This window comes from Centruroides vittatus, unplaced genomic scaffold (assembly GCF_030686945.1).
Source record: "Centruroides vittatus isolate TY-2023 unplaced genomic scaffold, ASM3068694v2 contig_882, whole genome shotgun sequence".
In the NCBI taxonomy this organism is placed as follows: domain Eukaryota; kingdom Metazoa; phylum Arthropoda; class Arachnida; order Scorpiones; family Buthidae; genus Centruroides; species Centruroides vittatus.
The window spans coordinates 4533053-4545307 of NW_027122574.1; the positions used below are offsets into that span (position 1 = coordinate 4533053).

At 28.1% G+C, this 12255-nt stretch overlaps 1 protein-coding gene across 1 annotated transcript in view; it reads right to left on the reverse strand.

Moving 5' to 3' along the window:
* The window catches only part of LOC136983508 (protein retinal degeneration B-like), a 103757-nt gene that overhangs the window by 61626 nt on the left and 29876 nt on the right, over positions 1-12255 (reverse strand). The window contains 3 exon segments of the mRNA XM_067280263.1: positions 3633-4028; positions 8123-8371; positions 10613-10816. Of these exon segments, the coding sequence (XP_067136364.1) occupies positions 3633-4028; positions 8123-8371; positions 10613-10816 (849 nt within the window).

Sequence of the window (12255 nt, forward strand, 5' to 3'; positions counted from 1 at the left end):
ATTATATTTCGATGCCTTTTTATGTATTTATTTTATTTTATTTACAGGCCTGGGAGTGCCATTTTCCCTCTGAAAAAGTGAGAAAAGTGAGTTGAAATACAGAAAACGTGAATAAAAAGTGAGTGCAATAGTGACAAAACAAAGTGAAAGCACAGAAGGAAAACTCAGCAAAATAGCAGTAAAAGTTGTTATTTTCTTTTTATTCTGTTATGGCTAAACACATTTTAAAAATTTCTGTAATACAGTATATATATAAATACTGTATTACAGAATTACAGTATTTACATATTCTGTATATACTGTAATACAGTAGCCACTCATTATATCGCACTTTTTTGATCCCCCAAATTTTAAAAGCATTTGAGTCAATAAATTTTCAATTACCAATTGCCACTGAATTTCTATTTGCAACGAAATATGGTATTTTATTTCTACTATTGTCCTTGAAACTACTACTGAAAGTGAAACAATAAATTTGTCAAGATCTAAATATGTAGAACAGGTGGATAGATCAATTATCATTTGTTTTCTTTTGATATAAAAGTTGTTTATTTATTACTTTTAAGTACTGTCTTCTCATTTACAAGATTCTGTGAATTTCAAATTTCACACCTTTATGTGAATTAACAGTATTGTGTCAATTCAGGTAAAGGTGTGAAATTTCGAATTCACCACATAATGTGTAAGGAAAAAATTTCTTTAATTCTGAACAGTTCTAAAATTTTTATACAGTAGTAACTTTATTTTGCTTTTTAGAGAATTTTTATTCTGTAATTTTATAAGTTTTGGTGTTCTATTATATATTCAATAATTATTTTTTAAAATTTTCAATTACAGCATTTATAATTTTTATTGAAAAATATAAACTACACGAATTTCCAATAAGCGATTTATATAATACTATACAATAAAATTGCAATTGATATTTTCTTTTTGTATTGACATTATTTCTCTTTCAATGTCATTGTTAAAGAAACAATAATGCTAAATGGGCATTCATGGTATTGATGTTTACGTAAACATCAATTAATACGATATAACCACAAATAAAATTCAGGATTGAAAAACTAAGCTTATTTTATATCAGAAACACTTGCTGATGAAAGAAGAGAGATTCCATACCATGTATAATGTTTAATAAAAGCCCAGAATTTTTATTACTCGGTTATATTGCATGTTTTTCTGTCTTCCGATAATGAGTGGCTACTGTATTTCCAGTAAATCATGAATGCTTAAAAAGTCTTTGGCTTCTGTAAATAATCAGTCGTGAAAAATGATGTTCTTTTATTAAAATTATTCTGGGTGTTTTCAGCTTCCTCTTGCTTTTGAACACTTAACACTAATAAGCATCACATGTGCTGCTCGTACTTCATGTTCTTGCTGTTAATAGCTTTCCCTAGTTTTTTTGTTTGCTGTTTCTAACAAAACTTGGCCTGTCGCATGTATTTCATTTTCTTCTACATTTTTCTGGTTCAAAATGTTTCTGTGCTCTTTTTTTTCTGTTTCTCTTATTCTTTTAACTTCTTTTCATTTTCCAATTGTTCTTGATAATTTCTATGCACCAAGGGAGCTAATTTCAGTAGTCCTTTGTAATGGGTACAAGGTGTGGGCTCTGGTTGTACATGTTTAGTCCCTCCTTAACAATCGAAACTGAATTAAGCATTCTTTCCAACGCTGATGCTCTATCAGGAGAAAGTGCCTGGTGTAAAATTGAACCTCTCTCTCGCTGGAATGGGATTTTCAATGCTGATTTCACTAATTTGGCTAAACTGGGATATTTATCATTATCAGAAACTGTTTATTTTTTAATGCTTTGAGATGTGTAAATATTGATTTCAAAATAAAATAATATATTATTTGTAATATATTTATTTTAGATTTAAGTAAAATAATATTTTATTAATGATTTCATAAATAAAAAGGAACTTTTTCCTGCAGATGAATAAAAACCAACATCATTGCAACATTCTTAACCTTTTAGGAAGTGTGTGAAAATTTTTCTCACAAGCAATCATGTTTTGTACTTTTTACAACACTTCAAATCTTTTAATTTATTTGGTAAATTTTATATGTAAATATGAATTTACATTTTAATTTACTTTTTTAGTCTCTCAATTAATGCACAATTATAATCAGCATAAGAGAAAAGATTAAAAAATGGATATTTCACAAGTAAAGTAATCACACATTTTATGAAAATAATACTTACTATATGGAATAATTATACTTGTAGTCAATTTAAACATACATTTAGGAAGATATAGATGTGATTTAATGTTAACAATATGCTATGAAATCATTAAAATAACTTTATTTAACTAAAGTTTATGAAATTATTTAAAGATAAATCAAGTAAAAAAACATTTTTGTAAATGACAACTCCATAACCCGATTGTTAATTAAAACCAAATAATCTGACAAATTATTAGGCTATAACAAGGATAACTAAATGGTCAGAAATTAAATAATTTGTCTAGTGGTAGGAGGTTACTCTACTATCGTGTTAATTTTAATAATTATATATTTTGAATTTAAAAGAAGCAGCAGTGTTGTCAGCTTGAGAGATTAATCCCTCTATGTAGCGTGTTTCCCCCTGCAAAAAGATTTTAGTGATTTTCTTAGAAAAAAGCCAATAACGCAGGGATGCTTAGAATACTCATTTTTAAACTCCGTAGAAGGAAATTCAACTCCAAAGAACTAGATTTTGGCTAATAATGAAAATATGACATAAGTACATAACTTTACTCAACACTGGCTTCTGAATTTGCAATGAGAGGGACTTTTTTTTATGTGCATAAAGGATTTTTTCACATATGTGAAATAAATTTTTGTTTCCTATAACCTAACAACACTGAAGTGGCAGTTGCAATTTTGAGTCCCACTCAGAGACGAGTATTTTCTTCCAGAAAATTCTATTCTGATAGTCCAATAATTCAGCAGATTGTTTGGCTTTAAAATTTTTTTTGATTTGTCCCACATCTTAATTAGGCACATGAAAATGACCAAAAAAGTGAGAAAAGTGAGGATACTTCAGAAACGTGAGTACAAGTGAGAAAAGTGAGCAACTCCAAGGCCTGTATTTATTTTATTATATTATTTATATCATTGTGGCTTCAGTGTACTTAGTTCATTTTATTTTATTATTTATTTGTTAATTTATCTATTATTTTTGTTTTAAATTTGAATGTATAATGTTCGAACGTTCTATCGTTTCAATTTTAAGATACGTTTGAACTCAATTACACCTGAGGATGGCCTATGCCATGAGGCTGAAAACGTTTTTTATTAAATAAACATTTCTCAGCGATGGAATGTGTTTAATGTTTCACTAAGTGTTTTAAAAATGCTGAGTTTGATACTTAGTAAAATTTAAAAAAGAAATTCGTATAATATTCATTAAAAATTATAAATAATCAAATTCTGAAGTTTATTACTCTAAAGAATCTTTTTGAATATTTTTATATGTTGTTCTCTATACACTGATGATAGAATGTTGAAAATTTATAAAATATTTTAAAATTGCAATACTCATAGGAATATATAGTAGTAATAAAAATATGTTTCATATGCAAACAATTAATATTTACTGAATGTTTATAAAAATAATGTTTTATATTATGTTTAATACCTACTTGGAGAATATAAAGCAGTTCGAGAACTGCTTCTTGACCACAACTTTGGTTTTCCATCCGATGCAGTCCCATCAAGTATCTCGTTAAGATTTGGTTTAGATAAAGAATTATTTTTTGTTAAATCCGTTCTTAAATCTTTGCACAGATCATTATCCTTATCAATTGCATTCCAATCTACTTCTTGACCAGAAATATTTGAAGGACTTTTTTCAATATTACAATTTAGATTTCCCTCCTCTTCCGAAATAATTTTATCACCAGTTGTACACATTTTCTTTGCTAATGCTTCTTGAGTCTCTTTTTCCAGTTGTCTAATATCATCCATGGTTAATTCTATCCATTCATCTTGCCAGGCCCATGCTTGGCGATGAGCTCTGAGCATAGTCTTCCTTAATGCTACAAGAAGTTTTGAATTATTTAAAGTATTTTCAAATAAATTCAATATTAATAGAAATATTTATCTAATATACACAAAATCAAATGTCTCCAATCTAGCACTCACAAATATATAATTTTTGAAAGAATTAAATCATTTTCACTACTTACTGTACTTTATTTTAAGCTTTTTGTAGGAATCATGACAAACTTTGTATACATAGAAACAGACTATTAAAACACTTTTTTAATCTCTTAAATTTAAAATTTAAATTGAGACTTAAAAATTCATATGATACCAGTCCATAATTATAGGCAGGTGGTGCACTGAGTTGTATGTGTGATCTCATGTGATCTCAATTGTTCTTGACAAGAATGGCATTATGTAGGATCAAAGCTTCTGTTTCATAATTTAAATAATGTAATTTATTGGTTTTAGCTTTATCTAATTTGTAATAAAACATATTACAAAATCTAAAGGCCTGAATAGGTTATGGGCCCAAGCCACACTTCTAGAACACTCAAATTAATACTTTAATGAAGTGAAGATAAGCTTTTTTCTAGAATAGACTTAATTCATAACCCAATAACTCTGCTCAACCTTCAAAATGAATACATAAATGTTTCAAATAGAAAAATTGGATATAGACAATTACAATTGCCAGAAAATGCAAGTGGAAATGCTTTTGATCCAAAATTACCTTTGGAAATATGTTGAAGAACCAAAAGATGAATGTGATAAAGAATGGAACAATAAGGAACCAAAAGGTTTTAGCAACAATTATTTTAAGCATAAAATCCTCATAAACAATTCATTTAACAATTTAAATATTTTATTTACAAAGCATTTTTACAAAAGTGAAACATTTAAAATTTAATGCTACATGTTAGTAATAACTTTTACATTGTAAAATTTATTTACTATTGTTCAAATCTTTCAAATATTTTAATTTGTCATTTCTCAGGCATTCTTGAAAAACAAAATTTTTTTAGAAGATATCTCTATTGCAGTTTAATAGCATTAAAATTACTTAGAATGCAATAAAGAATATAACTGTAATCAATTAAATTTATATTATTAACATAATACATTAATATAATTACTGCATTTTTGTAATATGAAGCATCTTTACATAAAAAAATGAGAAAACTATAAAAAAAGATTTAAATAATCTTTCACCATACTCCACTATGTAAAATTATCAATACTGGAAATTAATAAGAAAACTAAACACTGCAGCTCTATCACTTTACCAAAAGATTACACAATAACCATCCAAATACAGTAAGGTCTTTTGTTTTGTTTTGTCGTTTTATGAAGACTCACATCAATGAACATTCAAAATCAATAGCAAAAAATCAAAAACACGACAAAAAATGAAAGACAAAACAAAAACATAAACACAAAATGTCAGCAGTGTAATATTGCAAATGTTAACAAATTTGGTGATATTTTGTTGGAAAACTTACGACACTAGAGTCCCACTAGTCCGAACTAATTGCGACCGAGCTCTGTTCGGATTAGCTGAATAATTGAAATAATGCAGAAGCAAGCAGTAAAAGAGGTCTGGTTTATATAGATACAACACCATCAATGACGTCAGCATTCCAACTTTTATTCACCTGATTTGTACTCAATAGAGGGTGCAAACAGTTAATAAAAACAAATTTTGTAATTTTGAAATGGCAACTTCCCTTCATTTTTTACCTTAAAATTATTTTAACTGTAATAAATGTTTTTAATACACAGTCCAGGATTCCAATCAGTTGACTGATGCTGGATGTTTTGAAAAGGCTGGACAAGGGTGAAAGTGCAACAAAATTGGCAGTAGAGTTTGGAGTGGGCAAAGCCACAATAACTAACTGGAAAAAAACTGCGTTAAAAACTGTGAAAAAACTTACAGATATTACTGTACATCAGTAATATCTGTAAGTAAATAAACTACACACACAACCAATATCCAGCAAGAAAAACATCTTCATCCATGTTGAACAGGAATCATAAGGCTAACTGATCTTTGCAGTTCAAATGCAGCTGTTAGATCAAGCAATTTTGTGCCTCTACTTCAGAAAAATCAGTTGAAAATCTACAAACAGCAAGGCCCTCACAATGTTTGACAAGCTTGATGAAGCCTTATTCACGTGGTTCACTCAAGAAAGAGAAAGGGGAACACCCATAAGTAGACCTCTTGTTAGAGAAAATTTCCTCTCCACCGACTGAAACATGTTTGGATTAGCGGTGTTCGGACTAGCAGAACTCTATTGTATTTTGATAACCTAGCAATTCTGTTTTTTCTGAATTATATTTACTATTGAGAAAAAACTGGAATGATTTGACATATTGAATTAGGCAAGCATCATTCTAATGTGTATAAAGCATTAAAGTTGGCATCTTTATACAATTTAAACAATAGCAACCAATTCAGATAAGATAAAGCATTCACGATTAAAGTGTTCATGATTATTGAAGAATTAAAGAAAAAGAAATCTTAAGGAAAAGTTAAAAGTGCTGAAATTCTAACAAGTATTTTTTTCATTTTTTGTTATTTAACCCTTTCCCTGCCGTTTGCCACGCCCCCTTATTTTGTAAAACGGCCAAGGTCAAAATAGGTAAATCAGGCAATATTATTTTAAAAATTCACCAAAAATTAAATTATTATTTGATTCATATGAAAAAAATCACATATATTTATCAATATAGTTAGTTTTAAATACGACATTTTTCAATAAAGTTTGTTTGAAAAATTTATGAGAAAAAAAAAATAATATATGATAATTGACATTCAAACTTGAAAATTTGTTACTTTTTGTCAAAATTAACATTGTCTGGTTACTTTATTCTTATTGTCACTGAGCCAGAATGACGTAGAATATTGTTCTGTACAATTTGATATTACATTTATGCACGTACGTTTATTCGTTGTGAAATTATCGCACATTATATCAAACATTTGTTTGAAATCTGAACTTTATTCTGCTTTCATCTAATATAATTAACTAATATACTTTATTCATTTCATATCAAACAAGACTATATATTTTTGTAATAAACATATGATTACCAATAGCAATAGATGTAACATTTGCTAATATTTTAGATTTAAAAAAAATTAAAAATTAAAAATTAAAAAAAATATATAAAATATCAGAACTGAAGGTCATAACTTAAATATTTACGATATATTAACATATTATAGCTGAATAAACTTATTATAGCATAAATCAACTTATTATAGTAATATTATTGCATGAATATGCTAAAAATAAAATAAAAAATTATCAGAAAATGAAAAATTAAGAAAAAATAACCGATAATTAAAATTTTGTAAGTCGACAAAACACCACCTGGACAAAAATATGTAGAATGAACGATAAACAAGACGATGCCGTCAAGTGCTGACATCTGTTGTCGATAAATTTTATAAAAATCGATTGTTAACAGGGTAACGATCAATCGGTACCCTGGCCGTTTTGCTAAACGAATAGGGTAACGATAGATCGGTACCCTGGCCGGGAAAGGGTTAAAAAAATTAATAGCATTAATAACAGTTACTATCAACATTCATCATAAACTTAAAGTTTTATCTATATAAATAAAAATGTACATGTTTGTTTGTTCGTAATAGCTAATCTCCGAAAGTTCTTCACCAATTGCTTTGAAATTTTGATACAATGTTGCATTCAAATGCGCACGTGTTTTTATATAATATAGATGTCAAAATTCCCCCGCACAGTAAGCCTTAATTTTGTCTCTCTCCCCTGCTGGGAGAGGGACAAAATTAAGGCTTATCTTGAAGAACTCGACTTCTATTATACTATTTTAGATGCGGTTTTTTGTGTTTTTGATTGCGTTTTAGTAGAGTATGTCAAGAGAATGTACACTAAAAAGGAATGTTTCGAAATTCCCCCCGCAGGGGAAGTGTTATACATTTATAATAGATACATTTTGAGCCACAGCAACGCGTGGCGGGTACTGCTAGTTTCAAATATAAAACTAAAATTATTAATATTCCAAATTCATTTACAAAACCAATTCAATTATTATTTGAATGTGAGTAACTAGAACAGAGACATCTAAGTGTGAGAACTTTTACACAACAGAAATTATTTCTTACCAATATCATGAATAAATTTTTCAATTTTACTTTGCATTCCCCAATATTTAAATTCAACACGACAAAGTTTATAAGCACACATAATTGCCTTATTACTTGAAGAATTATTTACACAATCCTGAGAATACTCTTCTAACCAATTATCAGACAAAGGTCCCCGACCAGTACTTGCCGAAACATAGCATTTGGGATCTTCTTCTCTTTTATAGTCCGAACCATATAACTGGTCTTTCACTACATCAATAATATCTGTTTGAAAAAGTAAAACTATTATAAATACTGACAATGAAAAAAATTTAATAAAATCTTATCACTAGAGTTTTTAAAAATGTATTTGATGAATGATGTTACAAAATCACAATTTTATTTTTATAAATTAAAAATTATTTGAAGTCAGTACTGCATAACTAATTATACAAAAGAATGACATTTTTCACAAAAGTTTTTCTTTCTTTCTTGTTTTTTCCCTTCATTATTAGAACACTTAAAATTCTTGATGTAAATCTTATAAACCAAGTTTTAAGAAATGCATACTGCATTTCAAATATGATCAAATAAATTTAAATCATCACATTGCAAATTTGCAGACCTTATACACAAACATATATATCCATATTTCCACACATGCAAATATATCTTTGATAATTTGTCTTATCTCTCTCAATCATAGTAAATAACTTGATAAATTAGCATATTTTACAAATTTTTAAAATTTAAAAATAATTTTGCAATTTTCAAGAACAATTTTAGTTAGATAGCCAAATGATTTAATAATATGAAAAGAACCATTATCTTAGACAAGAAAACAAAAAATATACATCTCTACATTTATGTTTCTTGATCAGTTTTCTATTTTTATTTCATATACAGTACTTCTTAATTTATACATTTTGAATTTGGAAAAAGGAATTTTAATATCATATTATAAAATAATCAAGTTTTACTTTATTATTTCATTCAATTTTTCTAATGAAAACAGTAAAATAAAATTTCATTATTTTCATCTTAAAATGTAAAATATAATGAAAGTAAAAATCAAATTCAAATATTTTTTTAACTTATAGATATTTTAGCATTTAGTATATTATATTTATATCACATAATATAACAGATGCCTTCATGTAATTATTAATAATAAAATATCTGCAGGATAGCAGATCTCTCTCCCACACTGTTATCTTTAGTAATATAACAGATGTTTCCATTTGATTATGTCATATATGTTTGATATTGAATAAAAATATACAGTAAAAAAAATACATATATATTAATTTGATTTTTACTTGTCATTGAATTTTTTTATAAGGGAAACAATGGAATGAAACTTTATTATTTCAAAATATAATTATCAAATCAAATTGTTTATTTATAATAATAGGGATCACACTCCCATTAAAGGGGAATGCATTGTTTTTAGTTCTCTAAATTTGAAAATAATACAAATTGAAAAAGTTTATTTTTTTAAACCATTAAACTAAATAAACATAAAAATGATAACATCTTAACAAGGATCCTGTTAATTACTTTAAATTAATATAGCCAGGAAATAATTGACATAATCTAAATATTCATTTACATCAATAAAAACAAATTGTTATAGTGTTTTAAGTTAAGAAAATTATATTATAATTATATAATTAATTATTAATTATAAGTTATAAGAAATCAATTTATGCAATTTCCAACAGCAAAAATATAAAGGATTTGGCAAGATTTACAGAGATACAAGTTGTTTTATGAATCTCAGCTGGGAGCTGCTTTTTACCCAAATAGGATTCTGGAGTAATTAAAGAAGCTGTACATTGGAAACCTGCAATGCACCTCAGATCCTGTTAACTTCATATAATTCTCATATTTTTTGTATACTAACAAAGATTCTTCCTTGCCATCACAATTCACAGCAGCCCAACTAAGATTCATAAAACACATTAAATGATTGCTGAACCTAAATAATAATGAAAACAGAAGAGTAACATTATATATAATAAACATATTTAAAAATTTCTATGATACAATTCCAAAATAAATATATTTTTTACAATTTTTATTTACTTTACGATATGCTAAAGTAAACAAAAATTTAAAAAAATGTATTACTGATAATTTTACAAGTTAATTTGATGTCCTCTGTTTTCAGATTAAATAAGAGACTAATTTGTCGCAAAATATTATTTTTAAAAAATTATCCTTTTCATTAAAATAACAATCTTTATCCAAAAGATGGTCACAACCAATACATTCCATGACAACCTGACCTAAAGGAAAGTCAGTTAATTGTGGAATGTATTCCAGAATATAAAAGTGAATAAAAGGTAACTGTTTCAAGAGACTATCTTCAATTTTAACCGTTTAATATAAAAATATAATTAATTTTTAATAAAAAATAATATAAAATTTTTTGTGTTTTTGAAAATTTCAACAAATAACTATTAAGAGTGTATATTATGTATATATAGTTATATGCATACTCAGTAAAAATAAGTTACTTACCAACAATCCTACTTTTTAGATCATTTCCAGATAACTGAAAAACATTTTCTTGACTGCCATCATCATTGAAATATTTTGTTTCAATTTCTAAGTAAAATTTCTCAACAAATGGACAAGTGTAACGCGTTTTTGTAAAAGGATAAGCATTCCAAGCTTCTTCTTCTACTGTTAATGCTGACTTTGGTAAGAGAGATTTGAACCAACCTAAAATGTATTTATAAAATAATCTATTTGAAACAAATATTTAAAAACTTTTATCATTAATTTGTATGCAAAATAAATTATTATTAATTACATCTATATTCATATATCATACCTTATTATTCAACTACTGAAACTGGGTGTAAGTAAATAAACTACACACAACCAATATCCAGCAAGAAAAACATCTTCATCCATGTTGAACAGGAATCATCAGGCTAACAGTTCTTTGCAGTTCAAATGCAGCTGTTAAATCAAACAGTTCAAACAGAAAAGATACTTGGAACAGGTAATTGCCATCCATATGTTAAAAGAGGGTGATGGGAAGAGGGTTGTAAGACTAAACTTTGCAGATTAACTTTCATGTGGGGAGAAGGAGTCTACTTCTCTAAAGGTGATAGCTGCATTTTTTCTTGTAACTTTATAAATTTTTAATTGTTCTAAATATCTAAGCTATTCTTTGTAGGAGGTGTTATGTAGGAGGTGTGTTTGATTGAAACGTACATTATGTTGGGGTCAGAGGTGAAGGTTACTAATGTAGTGTTGTCAAGCCCTTTCATGATGGAAATCCCATGTTCTTTGAGGTGTTGTTTTTTAGGATGAAAACATTTGCTTTCTTGTAGTTTTTCTTGCTAAATATTGGTTATATGTGTAGTGTTTATACATATTACAGTGGTGCCTCATATAACATACTTAATCCGTTCCAGATGAACGTCCATTAAGTGAAACGTCCGTTATACGAAATGCATTTTCCCATAGAAATACATGTTAAAACATTTAATTCATTCCACAATATAAAATAACCATACTGTATCATTAAAAAAATGAACACGGGGCGTGTTCTTTTATTCCTCCGCGTAACTCTGCGTGAGCGGCACTCATTTAAAAATTCTTGCGGAACGCGTTCCTAAATTCCGGTGTGAGTGCACGCAGTGGAACGGCAAAAATGCCCGCTTGTAGCAGTAGTTTACGGTGGAAAGCAACATGGCGTCCTCCATGGCTCAGATAGTTTCGTTTCCAGGTCTATTATGTGGTTTTATGAATGAGAATTTATAAATTGTGAAAGCGCGAGTTAGCGCATGCGGTGATGTAAGTGTTTTTACGAATTTTTTTTCGAGGCTATTTTGAATGCTCTTTCAACAAATAATCCATTTTATGGTTAAATTTTACAATTGGAACCCTTTGCCTTTTAAAGCTCATATTTTAGAACTATAGATTCCTCCATCACGATACTATCAATAGTGCGGGTGCCGCCATCTTTCTTTCACCGTCGTTCCTAAATGCCTACGAACAGCAGCGCACTCCCATAGTAGCGGAGACTCAGAGCGACCACTATTAAAGAACGCACCCATGGAGTAGTCACCAATTATGCCAGAAAGTCCGTTGTTCACAGCCAGTCCATTGCTCGAGTCACGTAATGGCCAAACAGAAAGTCCGTTGTT